Consider the following 19,354-nt stretch of genomic DNA (forward strand, 5'->3'; position numbering starts at 1 on the left):
TTTAAGGATTCTCATATTCAAATACTGTGTGGCACTCCATTTATATTTCAGCTTTAGCATCTGTTCTAGCAGGTTTGGGCATTGCATTGATTGTAGACTTATGGATGATATTTGCATGGCTTTGAAGTGAATTGCAGTAACATTCCCTACACATGGAATCATTAACCGTTTTGTTTCAGTATCAGCCGATTATGATTATAGTATATTGCAATATTAATTACATGCAGATCAACTTCAGAACAGCCTTCACTCATCTCAAAACCAGGACAATTTGCACACCTTCCACCTTAAAGGCTGCACAGGACGTTCACAAAAATAACACGTGACTCTCCAATATTTTCAGTTTCTTCAAAATACGATTAAGGTCCTTTCATCTAATTATTACAACTTTTACTTAGCACATTTGAATGCTAAATGAAAAGAAACAAATTTAGGAATGCACAATGAAAACACAATTTAGAAGCAAAGGGCAGAAATGATTTTGAACCATCACACACACACACAAAACAAGTACACAACAAATAATTTGCTACTAATTTCTTTATGAGACACTGAAACACAGGTGTACTTTTAGAATACTAATGAAAATCCCAGTTATCAATTCCATTAATCCAGGTAGAATGAGGTATTCAGCAGGTCAAGCAGCATTTGGAACAGAATGGCCAGTAAATCTTTTGGGTCAAGACCCCCTCCTCTCCCACTACAGACATGGCCTGACCCACCAAGTTCCTCCAGCAGCTTGTTGTTTGCTCCAGATTACACCATCTGCAGCCTATTGTGTCAACTTTTTAAATTAAAACTCTCATTGCCTTAAAACAAACCAACTTTTATCAATAAATGAATACTTGAATTGCATTGATTTAAGAAACTTAAGTTGATGGCTCACAGGTCTATTCCAGTGAATCTGTACTTTCATTTAAACTGAATGTAACACCTATATCACACTCATCTTTGTCATCATTGGTGCTGAATGCAAATTATTCCTTTAATATTGTTTAGTTGATGCTAAAAATTGGACATAATTAACATTGTTTTACCCTTAGTGCAAATAATAGCTTATGTTTGTGAAGACTTCATTAATTCAATCAAATCATTGATAGCTCAAAAGAGCTGCTATGAACACCTCATTAGGAGGTGCCAGACCTTTACAAAACAAAGTGTAACATTTTATTAATTGAACAAAGAGGGACTTCTGATAAAGCAACAGAATTGGTGCCATTGGAGCAGCCTATTATAGAAATATTCATTTTGTATTAAAAACAAAGTGCTGCTGGATCTCAGTGGGTCAGTCAGCAAATGTAGAGACTCCAAACTTCAGTAACTGCAGTCTAATTTCTTAATTCCTTTTGTGTCATTCATATAGATGTAGCTCTATTGGACTTTGGTTAGGCTGCATTTGGAGTATTGCATGCAAATCTGCTCATGCCAGTACAGGAAAGATGTGGAGGTTTTGGAGGGTACAGAGGTGGTTTAGCAGAATGCTGCCTGGATTAGAGGGTTTCAGCTAAAAGGAGAGGTTGGATAGATGTTGACTGTTTTCTCTGGAACATCAGAGGTTGAGAGAGACGATATAAGTATATAAAATTAGTGACAGGCATAGATTGGGTAAAGTCAGAAACGTTTTCCAGGGGTGGAAATGTCCAACACAGCTACAAAGTTGAGAGGGGGAAAGTTTTCTTTTTACACACAGTGGTCGGGACCTTTAGCGTGCTGCCAGTTGTGCTGGTGGAGGTATATACAATAATAGTGTTAGAGGCTTTTGGATGGGCACATAGAAGTTTAAGGAGTAGTGGAATGTGGATTATGTAGAGGCAATGAAATCAGTTTAACTTGGCATCAAGTTCAGCACAAACATTGTTCCTGTGCTGTACTATTCCATGTGTATTCTGTAGCTGCTGCTCGCCTTTTAACAGGGACTCGAAAGAGGGAGCACATATCGCCAATTCTGGCCTCCCTACACTGGCTCCCGGTGCACTTTCGGGTTCATTTTAAGTTACTGTTATTTGTTTTTAAATCTCTGAATGGGCTCGCCCCGCCTTACCTCTCTGAGCTGCTCCACCCATACACTCCTGCCCGGTCCCTCAGGTCAGCTGGTCAGCTGCTCCTGGAGGTACCGAGGTCTAGTCGGAGGCTCAGAGGGGATAGAGCCTTCTCTGTTGCTGCTCCGGCACTCTGGAACACCCTGCCGCTGCACATCAGACAGGCCCCCTCACTGTCCATCTTCAAATCCAGTGTTAAAACGCATTTGTACTCCCTGGCTTTTGACCATGCCTGAGGCTTTGCTTCTGTTTGTGGTGTTTTTGATGTTTCTTTATTTTACATGTCTTTTCCTACTATTTCTTTTGATTGTTATTTTTGGTGTGTATTAACTTTTTTGTCAATGATTAGTGATGTACAGCACTTTGTTGCAGCTATGTTTGTTTTTAAAGTGCTCTATAAATAAAATTATTATTATTATTATTATTATTATTATTATTATTATTCCTACTCTGCAACTTAGAACTTTTCTTTCTTAACAAAACCTTCCACCTGAAATATTAATTATTTCTCCAGACAGAAAAGACTGCAGATGCTGAAAACTGGAACAAAAAAAACCTGCTGCAAGAACTCAGCGCAACAGAGGAAAGGTCTTGACACAAAATGTCAACTGTCCATTTCCCTCCACACATGCCAGACCTGCAGAATTCCACTTGAAGTTTGTTTTTCAACACTGGCTGAGTGTTTCCTGCATCTGTTTTTATTGCAGTATTACCAACAGCAGGGAAAAAGTGTTGCTAAAAACTTCTTGGTTTGCAAAAAGAGCAAAGAGATGGTGCTGGGATACAAGAACATTAGGGATGGATACAAGAATAAGAAATTAATATCTGGGTAGGAACTCCATGGGATAGACCAGAAGCCTTAATCATAAAAAAGAGACAATATTGATTTTTAGTTCAGTAATCATCTATACGATTAGAATCAGAACGGGAATTCTGCAGATAAGACCAAAGAATTACACCTGTCAATGTACGACAGGTTTGCAGAGACTAAAGGTGTCCTATAATGATGCCATGAGAAGAACACTGCTAAGGAAACCTAGATTGTGTAGTGCTAGTAACATGTTTGTGGCTGCAGGAGTCAGTACTTTAGAAGCTATCCTAAGAAATCATATGTATAAATTCATTTGCAGGATAAATGACTCTAAACATGTAATTATTGTGGCCATGTCAAACATAAGGTTTAGCACTACACGCTACGAATCCGTTGTGGAGACACTGCAATCGTTGTCTCGTTGTTGGACATTGATCATTCTTTTTTATTCTGGATTTTAATTCATGTATTGTGTTTTTTTTAATATATAATTTATGATGCTTTTATGTGATATACTAAGATTTTATATGTATTTTATGATGTTTGTATATGCAATGTATTTTAATGTAATGTTGTCTGGATCTTGAGTCTGAAATAAAGTTTATTATTATTATTATTAATGTGTGATAGGAATTTTACAGCCACTCAATGTGAGAATGAACAAGCCATTTTAGGATTACATGAGAAAATAAGTGCATTGGCTGTCTAGAATTGAGTCAAACACATCTAAATGCAACTCATGACATCTAGAACCCATGTATTGTCTGCACCTGGATTAAAAATTGGGAAAGCATTAATCCATCTTTAAGCATCAAGATCTTTAGAAAGGTATGCATTTCCAATAAAACAAATGAGCAGAAAATTAGATGAGGCAGTTTACACTTGTAAACTTTACACGTAAACTGATGATGAAAGGAAGGAAAAAAAAAAAAATCAGCTTATTGTAACAAGTCTGTTACAATCGACAAAGATGATAAAATATATTTTACTTCGAGCAAGGCATTGTCTGCTATGTTGCATTCTTAACATGACATGTAAAAAAAAGTTCAAACAAGACATGGCTACTTTTGCATTTAGCCATAACATTGTTGCTGTCTGCATTTTTATGTTGGTTTATTTATAACAAAGCAATTAAATTGTGAAATATTATATTGTGCATTATTAATGGTTTACAGTTAATTAAGGTTCCAAGACATTCATTGATCTTTTTTCAAAACTGACCCAACTTATTAGGTGAAAAAAAGCCAAATGTATTTTAATGTTGAAAATTGTTTTCCTGAAGGTGCATCAGGGTAGATTGTCGTGATTGAGAAAACAGGATCACTCACTTAGCAGTTTATGGTAATTAATAATCAAGGCAATCCATTATGTCCAGAAATCCAAATTCAGCATTTTCTACAACCAAATGTAGTTTATATACATATCGTGAAACAGTGCAAGATTAAATTATTTCTCTTAAATGATCTGTATAACGTGTAACAAAATAATTACCATTTGTCTCTAGAACAACAATTTTGGTGAGTTTAAATGCATCAATCGTTTACACATCCTCTTATATCATTCTAGCCTTTTCACTAAAGGCTGGCTTAATATAAAACATAAACTGTAGAATATCTATGAAAAAAATTAAAATTGATTTCAAATACTTTGCATGCAAAAATTGCCTATGCAATTGAAAAGGTTCCCAATGTTGGGCGAGTCCAGAAACAGGGGGGGCACAGTCTTAGAATGAAGGGGAGGTCATTTAAGACTGAGGTGATAAAGTTCACCCAGAGAGTTGTGAATTTGTGGAATTCCCTGCCACAGAGGGCAGTGTTGGATTTAAGAGAGGAGTTAGATAGAGCTCTAGGGGCTAGTGGAGTCAAGAGATATGGGGAGAAGGCAGGCACGGGTTATTGATTGGGGACGATCAGCCATGATCACAATGAATGGCGGTGCTGGCTCGAAGGGCCAAATGGCCTCCTCCTGCACCTATTTTCTATGTTTCTAAAATATTAGTGAACGCTCGAAATGCGTAATGCCATTTTTGAAAAATTAAAGATTTTGGCATACCAATTAACTTCTGTTGTGATTACAAGGTAAATGTTCTCAATGCTGACCTTAATTCCAGTCTCAAAACATGACTCCCAATTCATATATTTTAATTTCCCATACCAAATATACTGAAATTACAGTCAACTCCAATGTTATGTGGGAGGGTTGTGATCCTAGCACCTGGCCCGCATCGCGATTTTCCATAACGCAAGGTTGCGTCACCTGTACATGCATACGAAACTCAAGTTGAAAAAAATGATTTATTCATTATCTCCAACCCACTCTCATGAACTTCTCAAATGCCTTATCTCAATTTTTGGAATACTGATTTATGAATTCTGTAAGGGCGAATGTCTGTTACCCGAGCTGCTAAAAAGCTTGGGGGAGGTAGCCTGTATATCGTCACAGCATTTTGTAGTGAACTTACAGGCATTTAGAAATTATTGATGTTTTAATTGGTTCTCTTAGAAATGGCAAAAAGAGATTACTCTTACTCTCACCGTCCCAGAAACGAGTGGATTTGGTAAACACCACATCATCTAGCACCCTTAAATGAGATGGACTTCAAGATTTTTATAGCACCTTTAATTCCAACAGTTCTAACTCCCATGCTGTCAAAAAAGATGTACAGTTCTGGTGTGTTCCACTAATTTTTCAATTTCATAAATATACATATATAGTTGAGATCACTAAGTTCAAATGATATTTTCAGCAGATTTTGCATGTAACAGCAAACTTGTAATTTCTAAACTGAACACAGTTTCCTGCTTTGCCTGCTCTGATTACCATTAATAAATAAGTATTTACTTTGGTGGATGGATACGACACTCACAATGTAAACAAGGGCAACTTTCAGCTCTTCCTGTAAAGCAATTTGAGTAGCAGTTGCTGAGTTTCCCAGATTACCACAACATAATGTATCCTTTGGGCTGTTAAATATTTCATAAAGTAAGTCAACTTCTGTTTTCTGATTTTAGTTTAAATAAGGGGATTCGCTATTTGATAAACTCATACCACAAATCTGAAAACGCTCCCATTATGGTCTGAGTACTAAACTTCAAACTTAAATATTAGATAATTTTGTTTCTCACTGTGAAATATTCTCCAAGATTTGAAATGAAACTCAGGACTTTGCATGTAAGAGATTAAGATACATTTTATTTCCTTCCATATAATTTTGGTTTGAATTTACGAGTAAACTCAATGGACCCAGAATTGAAAAAGATTGTGAAGTTAGCCTTCATCTTTTCAGTTAGCATTATGTCAAACCTGAACAAGATGAAACACAATGGTGTCATGTTTGAATCAGGGTAATTTTACATCAGTAAACCAAGGAATATGTTTCAATGGAAAGTTAGTTTATCTATCAGACTTGAGAACAGGTGGGCCAAGCTGTCTATTTCAATCTCATTCCTGACCCAACCATGCCTGGCTTCTGAACAAACAATCTGATGAATAGCATTCTAATGAATAGCAGCCAGGAAGATATTCAAAATAGTTGCACTGCTAATAATCGATGTTTGAACCACTTCCTTAACCATGTTACAACACAATAGATCCCTCCATACCACTGCAACCATGTCAGCCTTCCATAAATTGGATCATGAAATGTTTTAAATAACAGCATTTGATAATATTAGCTTACAATGACTACAGTAGACATTGGAGGGTTTTTTTCCCTTGTATTTATGATGATTTTCATTTGATATCCTGGCATTTTCATAAGATCTCCAAATCCACATGACGTACATCTGGATATTTTTGCTGTAAAAGAAAAGATGTTCCAATTATATTTACTTTCTTTAAACAAAAACATTTATAATGCATGACAAGAATTAAACCAACAGACATATGCATTCTAGTAAAAAGTTAAGAATCTGAATATTTGAGATATGATATTTCATGAATTTGTAGACAACACCTTATTTAAAAAGGGACATGGATCTTAATTCTGGCAGGTCAGAATCTGCTACAACTTTATTACTTCTTTAATCGTCAAGTTACTGAATCCCTGGTTGGTTCCAAATTTGCATGGAGCTCACAGAGCTTATACTCAAAAAGTTTCACATGCGAGTCTGAAGGGTCTTGACCCAAAACGTCACCTATTCCTTTTCTCCAGAGATGCTGTCTGACCCACTGAGTTACTGCAGCTGTTTGTGTCTATCTTAGGTTTAAACCAGCATCTACAGTTCCTTCTTTCACATGGTTCTTAAATATATACACACACACACATCTCAAATACATTGTACAAGGATAAATGTGTGTCTACCTTAAGTGCCTTTTCTAATCGATCAACCTCGGCTCCTAATGTATCAATAATATTCTCTCCGTGTTTCAGCATAAATGCTTCCAATTCCTCAGGAGATTTTACCAGCTGAATTTCCTACAGAATTAAAAAAAAGGTGTAAATTTCAATTTGAACTTTCAAAGCAGTTTCAGTGATGCGAGATTATTCTGCCAAATATCTTCAATGATGGAAACAAGATACAGGCTGATGATAAAAGAAATAAGACAGTAAAAGTTGAAAGGAAGAACAATTAACAAATAATGTGTTTCTCCAGCATTTTTGTCTACCTTCGATTTTTCCAGCATCTGCAGTTCTTTTTTAAACAAATAATCAGGGATCATAGAACAGAACCATAAAAAAAAGCAACTGTAAAAGCAACTGAAAGCATCCCATACTGCAAATAACAGAGCTGTGACAAGAGCTGTAGGACAAAAATTGCTCCTTAAATAATCTCATAACATTAATAATTATTTCACATCATTAATTACATTTCGTGCTGAAAGGTGTTTAGGAGCCGGAAGTCTTAGAGGGCCGATGGAAAGGAAGTAATTGTACGGATGCAGGTTGGCTCTGCAAATAATCATGTGAATAAAGTACCTTTGTTGGCAGTTTAAATTATCAATCCTTTTCAGTACCTTTGAGAATAAGGGAAATACTGCAGCTTGGTATTTGAAGTGCCAGTCAAATAAATGTTTTATTATTAAATATAGACCCTATGCCCGAATCAGAATACCAAATGCCAGGCAGATGTCTCCCAGTTAAGATAACTCAACAAATGCCTGCACTATGAGATTCAATTAAGGGACTGCACAATAGAACAAATAAAATCTGCCTCAATTGCTGGATTCCCAAGCAAGCAATTGTCTAAATTGGAAAGATTGGAAGAAAATAATTTCCCCAGTATAGTGAGCTGGCTATGACAGATAAAACAGAGCAGATGCAGTATGTTATTATAGTGCACTGGTCACATGGGGGGGGGGGAGAATTACACAATATCACAACCAACTCAAATGAGAACCTGGAGAATGATGCTTCACCAGCACCGTGCAACTCATCTAGAAATGGTAAACACAGACCTTAACTGAATTTCTTTCCTGCAGCTAGAATTGTTCTCCAGTTGTTGCCTAACCCTCTGAGTTATTCCAGAATGTTGTGTTTATCTTGGTATAAAAGCCAGCATCGACAGTTCCTTGTCATCACATGGTAAGTATGCAAGATTGTTAACTCTAGAAACTTATGTAAACATATGTAAAATTGTTGAGCTAGCCAAAGCCAGACAAGAATGCTAGATGACCAACAGGAGGCAAAATGCAAGGCAAATAGGCAGATTAGAGAAAGTACAATTGTGATTGCTGCCACTTGATAGAGACATGGAAGCACCACGAGCAGCAGAGGGAGAAACTGGCTTGCATCTGGGAAAGGGCATGCAAAATGTGGATCAGAAAACTATTTTCACAAATAGTACAGGACAAAAAAGTAGAAAATTCATGGAGTGGATGAGGTGCTGGGTAGATCCAGGTTCAGATTCAAAGTGCCAGTCGAAATCAATGCCATAAGGCAGCACCGATTGACAAAATGCTGGTGAAAGGGCAATTTATTGATTCAGCCAGAACAAGTATTATCCTGCTCAAGCAAGTCATTAATGTATGTCATTAAGATAATTCAGTTCATAATGCAGTACAAAAAGTAATAATTTACAAGCTTCCTTATAGCACATTAAACTTCAAGTCCTATTTTTTGCAGATGCTGGATCTCACTAGATATTGCAATTTTGCACAGAGTAGAATGGCTCCTCCACAGTGCCATTATTTAAATTTTACATACATTTAAGATTATGTCAATGTCTTGCTTCTCCAGGTAAGATCTTGTCACTATCCTTCCATCAAAATCAACTTCTGCTTTAAAACGAACTGTATTCATACCCATGTCAGTGGCCTTTACATCGTGCACAGCCCTGATAAAAAGATTAATCCAGTATTACTATTAAAACAATTCTACAGAACAATGCAAATTTAGGATGATTACAGCAAGATCACCTGCAACCACTTCCTCAGTATCCAAGAAAAAAACAAACCATGGGGGGGGGGAAGACAAATTATTAATTGTGATAATTATAATACACAATCTCTATATTTTTGCATCCCATCAATTACATAATCTATCTCGGCTTCTCTTTCAATTTTAGCTACATTCTCTTCCTTGATACAGGTATTCCCGTGTCTTAAATGCCATTCTCAGAGTCCACTATGGCATTTACTGTTGCCTCCTAACGGGCAGAAACCTCAATTTTGTCATCTTACTTCAAGCTGGCCCTCTTTATCCCATTAATCATCCCATCCAGTACTTCAGCTGCCATGCAATATTGGCAGTCTCATTTCCACCCAAGTTACCCCTCCCAACAGACAGTGAAAGAATCAGCTATCTCCAGGCTGATAGCTGGAGCTATCAGCTATCTATTATTTTCCTCTGGCTTATCCATTCGCTTGTGAATGTGACCCATGCCATTAACAAGCTTACTGTAAAGACTATATTTGTTGTGGTTTTGGTATGCAATTGAAATATATCTGAGGAAATATATAGTCTAAGAACAACAAGGCACCATGGGAAGCTAGAAACACTAGAAAAGAAATTGGAAGAGCCTTGCCGGAAATAAATGAATCATCGTCACACACGGGCGAGTTGCCTGGTGGCTAATGTTGTGGCACATTTTAAGAAGCGCTGCAAAGAAAAGCCTTGGAACTCAGAGATGAATAAACCTACCGTCTGTGGTAGGAATGTTATTGGAGAGAATGATGAAGGATAAGATACCACATACATTGGGAAAGACATGGTTTATTAAGGATAGTCAGCATGGTTTTATGCACAGGAGATTACGCCTCACAAATTTGATCGTTTTGAAGAGGTAACCAAGAAACCCGATTAGGGAAGGCCATGCATATAGTCTACATGGACTTGAACAAAACCTTTGATAAAGGCTCTATGCAGTAGTCTGCTCTGGAAGGTTAGATCACATGAGATTCAGGGAGAGCTAGCTAAATTGATACAGAATTGGCTTACTTGTTGGAAACCGAGGGCAGTGGTGGAAGGTTGTCTATCGGTCTGGAGGTTTGTGCCTCAGGGAGGGGCTTGTTTCCATGCAGTATGGTCAAAGTCTAAATTGTTCAAGAATTCATTATTTTCCCTCTCTACAATACAGCTTAAATTTCAAAGAGATCAGACATGTAAACTGGCACCAGATATCTGGCTTTGTGTTGGGTAAGCAAATGTGCATCACCATTCTGGTAATCCATGATCTCCCATCAAGCAAGTTCTAATCAATTGTGCAAAGAATGAGGATCAAAACCTTTTGTTTGCTCTATTATTTAATTTCAAAATATTAGTGGTTTAATGGTATGTTATCTAATTTGACTATTTCTGTCGCATATTTTCAAATAATTCCTCCAAACGCACAAAACCAAACCTTGCTTTCGAAGCCCTTTTTTTCCCCATTTGCCACTGAAATAGCTGACAATCAAAATTTTACTGATTCCACAATTTTTTTTAAAAAGCAAAACCAATCATACAAAACACAAATAGTGCGTCATCCTCAAATGCCCTTGTGTACCATGGATTCACTGGATGCAGCAAGTGGTCAGAAAAATGGGCAATATAGAGCAATTGACTATTATAGAACTTTTCATTTCACATGCAGTTGGATGCATACTGAGTTGGATGATCAGCCATGATCATATTGAATGGCGGGGCAGGCTCAAAAGGCCAAATGGCCTACTCCTGCACCTATTTTCTATGTTTCTATGCCAATTATTTTTACTTTAAGTTTAGAGATACAGCATGGAAACAGGCCATTTGGCCCAGCGAGTCCGCACCAACGATCGATCAACCGTATACTAATTCTATGTCCTACACACGAGGGATAATTTACAGAAGCCAATTAACCTACAGATCTGCACGTTTTTAGAATGTGGGAGGAAACCTGAACACCTGGAAAAAGTATAAACTCTGCACAGACAGCGCCTGTAGTCAGAATCGAACCCAGGTCTCTGGTGTTAAGGCAACAGTTCTACCATCGCGCCACTGTACTGTCCTATTTTAAATGGATCGAAATAGTGCAGACTCCATCAAATACCCACGTAATCAATTCTTTCTGCTAAAGAAGAAAATTCTCTCAGACAGATTATACTTTATTAGATCCTTTACTTGAAATATTCAGCAGCAATGAAAGCTTTCTTCGTGCTAATCATGATAGAAAATGTTACAGCATAGCAACAGGCTCTTCTATCCAAATACCTTACTGAAGGGTCATTCTCCAAAAGTTCAGTAAGCCTTTGTACATTTTCTGGCTGGATCGACCTCCCAATCAGAGCCTCAGTATTTGTGTAGATCAAAAATGTTGAAATAATGCCCAAGAGAGTTCCGATACCAAGGGAGCCAATGCAATCATAATATGGATTACCTAAATAAAAATAGATATATAACATCAATATCTGTTTCCATTATCCCATCCTCAAATACCAAAACATTTCAACTAAAAATAGGAAAATTGCATCCTAAATTTCAGGTATTTGCACAACATGGACGTAGAAATTAAAAAAATATTCTGCATTTTCTGTGCTGATTGGAATGGATTTTACTTCAGAAAATGGATCTATTTATGCCCGTGCTTCGTATAGGCACATCTGACACATATACATTTGAATTACAAAACCAGAAATTCTAACATGAAAGATACCAAAATAAAATAAAAGGCTGGAAATAAACAGCAAAGCACAAAGCATCTTAAATTGGAACTGGAAAGAAAGCTACCGACACCACAGGTGTTAAGCAAAGAGAGGGGCAAAAAGTAAGGTTGGGATAAGGGGAAGGAAAAAAAATAAAGAAAAAGGGTTCAAGATAAAAGAAGGGAATGACAGTGCATCCGATTGATACAAGAAAACTTTTTATTAATGTCCATTCAGCAGTCAAAAACAATGCAACTTTTTTAAAAATACCGATAACCCTAGTTATAACGGGCCACGGGGGAGGGAATGGTGTCCGTTATTGCCGATGGTCCGCTGTAACCGAGTGAGGGAATCGCACCAACCACTGAGCAGTCATCATGAAGCAATAAGTTATCTTCAAATGCAAAGTTCTTTTTAACAGCTAAAAATGTATTTTTGTTACTGCTCGTGACGGTCACAGTGGCGCAGCGATAGAGTTGCTGCCTTACAGCGAATGCAGCGCCGGAGACCCAGGTTTGATCCGACTACGGGGGTGCTGTCTGTGCGGAGTTTGTACGTTCTCCCCGTGACCTGCATGGGTTTTCTCCGAGATCTTCGGTTTCCTCCCACACTCCAAAGACGTACAGGTTTGTAGGTTAATTGGCTTGATAAAAATGTAAAAATTGTCCCTAGTGGATGTGGGATGGTGTTAATGTGCGGGGATCGTTGGTTGGCGCGGACCCGGTGGGACGAAGGGCCTGTTTCCGCGCTGTATCTCAAAACTAAACTAAAAACATTGTCTAATAGAGTATCATTGCACAAGTGTAGATCAAATCGATTGCTTCTCAATTGCAACGGCCTTTCGCAGTTTAACGAGCAAACGTGTCCTTAAAGCGACAGTGGTGTCTGATTACTGTGGGGACTTCCGTCCGTTGAAAAAACCAAATCCATTATAAATAGGTCCGTTATAATGATGGTAGATTATAGTCTCTTGGAGTTCGAACATAACAGGTTTTAATCATTCCACATTTTGCAGCTTTACAATCAGTTGCTTGGGTCACAAATTCGAGGGGTTTGTCCTCAAACCTCTTTTGCTCCTTTAAAAAACTCTCAGCAGGCTTATGGTCAGCTTCGCTAACATCCCCTTGTGGAGGTGGATGAGAAATTTTCCATTCTAACGCACTTTGGGAAGTCTTTAATACTAGCATGAAAGTTTTGTTTGCCTTTCTGTACAAAAACATGCACAATTCTTGAGGGCTAAATGGATGGTGTTATCTTAAGGTAAAAAGGGAAGATATGGCATGTTTGATGAATAGGTCATTAAAATGATCAGAGTTCACTAGTTCTCAAAGATATTTGACATTAAATGTTGGCTCCGTTCTTCCCAGAGGCTGCCTGACCTGCTGAATATTTCTGTTGTTTTCTGTTTTTATTTGTGTAAGTAAAATGTCCAATGTAGAAGTGTAGCATATTGATAAAAATATGAAATACTTTTTGGTTAACTCTTGCTTGTAAAATAACTGAACCAAAATTAAAGGACTGTGTTTTGTTTGGATCTCATTAAAGTGAGAACATAGAACAGTACAACACAGGAACATGCCAATCGGCCCACAATGTTTGTGCCGAACATGATGCCATGTTAAACTGATTTCCCTCTACATGACCCATATCCCTCTATTCCCTACACTTCCACGTGTGTACCAAAATCTACTTAACGCCACCATCATATCTGCTTCCAGCACCACCGTAGTGCGTTCCAGGCTCCACCACTGCGCAAAAACTTGCCGTGCACATCTCCATTGAACTTATCCCCTCTCACCTTATAGCTATGCCCTCTATTGTTAGACATTTCCACCCTGGAGAAAAGGTTTGACTGTCTACCCTATCTATGCCTCTTATAATGTGATATACTTCTATCAAATCTCTCCTTCACTTCTGATGGTCCAGAGAAAACAATCAAAGTCTATTCAACATCTCCCTGTAGCACTAAACACTTTAATCCAGGCAGTATTCTTGTAAACATCCATTGCACCCTCTCCAAAACCACTATATCCTTCCTGTAATGGGGTGTCCAGAACTGCATGCAATACTCCAAATGCATCCAAACCAAAGTCCTAGAGCTGCACTATTTCTTCCACTTATATTCAATGAAGGCAAGCATTAAACACCCTACCTACTTGTGCTGCTACTTTAATGAACTATGAACCTGGACTCCAAGTTCCCACAGCACATCAGTACTGTTATGGGTCCTGCCATTAACTGTGAGGTTGTTAGTACTTTGGAGTGAGACAAGGCGACATGTTGACTCCTAATCCAGAAACCTGATTGGAATGCTCATGAGATAATTTTTAATTTTCAGGGAGTTGGAGGATTATATTCAAATGTCCTCTGCTAGACAAACTATTCAAGGATTATTATTAATAGTTCAATGAAAAAATTAAAAACATTAAAAATGTCAAACCATTTAGCTAGATTAAATTAATTCTAAAAAAATTAATTAAGAAGCAATTACTCTTTCCCCTCTACTATTGCAATGAATGTTCTTTTGCCAGGGTTAATCTGGCACGATTTTAATGGACAAATTCCTCAGCCTAATTGCTTGGTCACTGCAGCAATTTCATGCTTCACCATTGTATTTTGTGAGGGGTCCAAGACAAAACGTATTTGGCAAAACAGCAACAACAAAACCTACAAGCGAGTTCAATACCAAACTGCTGGCATGTACCAGTAAGTTCCAGCCAGTGAAAATGTGATAATAAATACCCAACATGGCTGGTTAAAACATAAATCAATGCTGGCATCTCCAATAATTTCAAGGCCACTGAAAGTACCTACTGTACAACTTTGTCACATGCACACAAAATAAGCCATGTTCGTTCCCAATCACACAGAAAATTGAAGAAACTAACGATGAGTATTTTAATGTATTTTTTACCTGTAAGGGACGTTAGCGCCATACAGCTGCCAGCTAATAATACTCCTAGCACAGCAGCTGCATCTTCCAACAGAACAACATTGGTGGTCGGGTCATGACTGTGCACCACTAGGAAACAAATAAGTTATATTTTAATAGAGGCACAATGAGCATGACACTAAAGAATGTATTAGTACGTAGTGAATCTTTAGAATCCGATTAATACTTAGGTATTTAAAGTCTACGGATGAATATCTGAAGATGTTCATGCAGGTGTTGATTAACGGCTGTTTCATAAAAAAAAATCACATAACTTAGCAATGTTACAAAATTTTGAGATTTAAAAAATCCCTATTGATTTTCTATGGACATAACAAAAAAGCTGTGATCGTGGACAGTCAAAAGCCCATAACCTTCTTAAAAATTAAGAGAACTGAATGAAATTTTCAGTTATCATAGATTGAAGCATTCTGAAACAAATATAAAATAATCTTACTTGGATGACCTGAAATTAAAGCATATAATTAGTTAGTTACCCAATTATAGCTAATTTCAAACTTAAATTACTAGATCTAAACATCTATCCATTTCTTAATAAATGATTAACATTTTTAAATAGCCAAGTGTCCAAATAATATTCACAAATAATTCACAATAAAACATGATTTTTAAATCTCATTTACATCAATTTATAGGCCAAATGGAAGGAATTTAGTGTTCAATTGCTGTAAATTAAAGTCAATTTAAATTAGCTTTCTAATGGGTTCCTGTGAACGCGCTGGTTTAGAACGTTCACATTGCACTGGATTTGTGCCCTCAAACGCCCAGAAAAATACTGCGGGATATAAAGAGCCCAAAATGAACTACTCGCTATAGAAAACTTTATATACAGGGTTATATACAAGCCCCATTTAATGTAAAAATAAGGTACATACCTTTAATTGTTTGCTTTATAAAGCCCTGGGGCTGCGAGAGGTTGCGGGTTGAGAGAGTGATTTTTAAACTACTATAACTATTATACAAGGCCATAAAAACTAATAATACCTTTTGCGACGGGGTCTTTAAGCGATTTTCCGTTAATGATTTACTAGGCTGAACATTTTCGATTGCAACAGCCTAGTAAAAATCGCGTTTTAAACCCGCCCCCTCTAAACAGTGCCAAAATTGCGCACACGGGGTAGGGCAGATGCTCAGCCACGATTCAGGTAGGTTTTGTAACATACCTACATAACTAAGTGGATTTAAGCATTGGGCATAATTTAATGATAAATTATTTGCACCTGCATCCGAAGCATGTGGAGTTCATTTGTACTCCATAGACTTTTGTTTGTAGGCTGACATTTCTGAACAGTACAGATATTCCTTAATTTATGAATAGGTTTTATGAATCGTCTATCCTTAATTTATGAATTTGAACATTAAACAGTTGATAACATTTTAATAACTTTGCAACACAACAAATAAAAAGCACCATGGCACCTTTTCCCCCTGTACAATTATTTGACCCAGATTCATGACAATAACCAGACCAGACATCACTTATTTCTAGATATTTGGCACAATATGAAAATGAGATTCACTTCTAAAGTCTAAAAACAAAAGTCTCTCACGACATTATGTATGGAGTATAATTAAGCAGATTGTGTAGAATAAATTAGTCTTGCTTGAGCAGAATATTTATAATTAATTGCCAGATGTTCTCACAACAATATTTCTCAAGTAACTAACAATTCGGTTAACCAGGATAATGTTGAAAAGTTTATCAGTGGTGTGTGAAATGTGTTAAATAACACAAATAAAAATGGAAAACAAAGTTCTTCATGCAGCCCTTCATGCAGTTCTTCATTTCCAATTATCTATCTTGTTATAGTAATTGGAGGAAATTACTACATAGAATAAGTCCTTTGGCCTGCTATATCTGTGCCGACCACGATGCCAATTTAAGCTCATTTCATCTGTTTGAACATAATATATAGCCCTACATTACCTGCTGGTATCTTACCGATTACACAAACCTATCTAATCCTACCAGTATTTTCACATTTGTGTTAAAAAAGTTACAGATAAGGAATACTAGCCATTTTGGCTTGAGAAAGAACCCGACTTCTTAGTCGGAGCTTTCACATTTAATAAATTTAGGGTTTTTAGACTCACATGCTTTACACATAGGACATTTTATAAATTGATAACTGTAAAAAGTACTGCAGAACATTCTCTGAAACTGAGTCTTCTTGTAGCTTTATTTTACACACCTTTTTCATATCACTTGCAGAATTATACAGATAGCTTGCTATGTGCATTTCCATAATGCTAATTGGATATAACATAATTGATAAATTAGGGAACATTTTTTATATTGCAGACCCAAATTGGTTATAACGTGATTTTAATCTGGAACTAGAGAACAATTTTTAATTCTTAGGAATGCAACTATTGTTAGATCAGAACTGTATACATTCAAGCCACCTTTTTCAGTATCTGAACAGCAGAAGCCCTCAAATATTCTCCTGAATACCCCGCATCATCTTGTTGCATTCAAAACAGCATGTCCGGATGTGTTGACTTAAAATAGTTATTGAAAGAAACATCCTAACACTTATGCATCTCCATCACCACCATCTTACCATGACGCTAACATGTTCTTTGTCCTGTTAATTATCTGCAATGCCGACATGCTTTTGTTTTGATTCTTTCCTTTTCTGAGGACTTCATTTTCATTTCCTTAATAATGAACAGCACAATTTTCTCAATATTTATGTTAATTTCATTCTTTCCCAAACCTTGTTCTTGGTTCCTGCAGTGGTGTTTATCGTTTTACAATCTACTGGAATCTCTCTAGAATCCAGTGAACTTTGGTTATCTTCCAAAATTATTTTTGAGCTTCCAGATAATAATTTAACAATTTTCATTAATAATATTAATTTTGAGTTGATAAATTACTTTTGTTCTTTGTTATTTACTTATTTGGAAATGCCTTTGATGTTTCCTGCTACGAAAATAAATACAAATTGTTTGTTTTAATCCTCTGTTATATCCATATTTCCTTATAACAAAACATGCTTCAACTTCCAATAGAAACATGCTTAACTTTGATATTCTGCTCTTCAAAACACATACATGCAGTCCTCGGGTTTTGATAGGGTTCAATTTCTGAGAACTGAACATATACATTTTTGCAAGTCGGAAATAAATAAAAACAGCGAGTGCGAGAGGGATCGCAGGAGGAGCTGTGATGAATGCTGGTACACAGTAATCAGCCTCCACTCAGCCTCCTTAAATGGTTAAAAGCTGCCAATCATTCTCGCCTTGCTGCTGCAGTTCAACCCTATTGTAAATTTTTGCACCAAGGATATCATAGCCTGGATCAATATAGCTCAAATATATCTTTGATCAGGCTACTGGATGGCTTTTTCTTTCATCCATAATTAATACATACAGCTTTGTGTAATATTTGTCTACCTATGCACGCAGTTTTTGCTAGCAGTAAATTCCATTTAAATAATAAGTTGTATGGAGTGTGTATATTATAAAATTGATATACCATATTGATAAAATGTTATTCCTTTAGCACGAGCACTCTTTCGGAGTTCATTTATTGCTACCAAAAGTGTTGCTGTAAAAGAAAACACAGTAAACTAATTTGTCAGAAGCAAAAAAACAAAATTACAGTAGAATATCACAAGTTAATGGCAATAAAACTGGCATCTAATGAGTATATTAAATGTTTAATCAAATATAAAGTCAAAAGGAAATGACCAACCTGACATGGAATGTAATGTAAATTGTAACTGGTTAGGAAGCTATTTATTGCAATTGCCAGTAAACAAATAAGAATGACAACACTATAACTGACAGCATTTACAAAGTAGGAATTTAAACTAGATCTTTTAAAAGCCATAAAGCCACAAGAGCAAAGTTTAAATTATGTAAAATGAGATCTAAACTATTTAATGCTTAAATCCATTTACTCTTTAAAAAGGCAATTCAAAACAACTTAATATTGTGATGTTTCGTTATCAAATTAAAGCAAAAGTTTCAGTATAGTTTTTATAGCACGAGAGAAACGAGTTGGTTTGAAGGGTCTCAACCCGAAACATCACCCATTCCTTCTATCCAGAGATGCTGCCTGTCCCGCTGAGTTACCCCAGCATTTTGTGTCTATCTTGATCACGTTAATAGAGTGCAACTAAATACGGATCATCCATAACATCGGGAAATAAATTTAAACTTTAAAAAAACTATGCATATGCTTGCCAAATCATTTTGAATGAAAAAGCTGAACTTAATAAAAATCAAGCAGAATTTATCATATTGATACCATAATGAAAATGAATAGGATGAAGAAAATAGGTTTTTTAATTATTCTATGTATACTGTACCTCCTTCTGACACTAATGAACCAGCCAGAATAAAATAGGCCTGAAAAATATAAATGGAACATGAAAGAAAATCCTTTACAACTTTATTGCATTTAAACAAATTTAAATATTCCAAAATACAATGTTATTAATGTTAAGTGCAAAAATCTCATTTAAAAAAAAATAGCAGCCAAAAAAAATAATTTAAATGTAT

General features: G+C 36.4%; 1 protein-coding gene across 1 annotated transcript in view; it reads right to left on the minus strand.

Moving 5' to 3' along the window:
• Positions 1–6,024: 6,024 nt before the first annotated feature.
• The window catches only part of slc30a9 (solute carrier family 30 member 9), a gene marked incomplete at its 5' end in the record, with an annotated part of 55,136 nt that continues 41,806 nt past the window's right edge, over positions 6,025–19,354 (minus strand). The window contains 7 exons of the mRNA XM_055636960.1: positions 6,025–6,648; positions 7,154–7,267; positions 8,996–9,125; positions 11,459–11,624; positions 14,804–14,911; positions 18,324–18,395; positions 19,162–19,201. Coding sequence (XP_055492935.1) covers positions 6,604–6,648; positions 7,154–7,267; positions 8,996–9,125; positions 11,459–11,624; positions 14,804–14,911; positions 18,324–18,395; positions 19,162–19,201 — 675 coding nt within the window. The remainder of the gene's footprint in view (positions 6,649–7,153; positions 7,268–8,995; positions 9,126–11,458; positions 11,625–14,803; positions 14,912–18,323; positions 18,396–19,161; positions 19,202–19,354) is intronic.

The sequence above is a fragment of the Leucoraja erinacea genome, chromosome 1 (assembly GCF_028641065.1).
Source record: "Leucoraja erinacea ecotype New England chromosome 1, Leri_hhj_1, whole genome shotgun sequence".
NCBI classification, from domain to species: Eukaryota; Metazoa; Chordata; class Chondrichthyes; order Rajiformes; family Rajidae; genus Leucoraja; species Leucoraja erinaceus.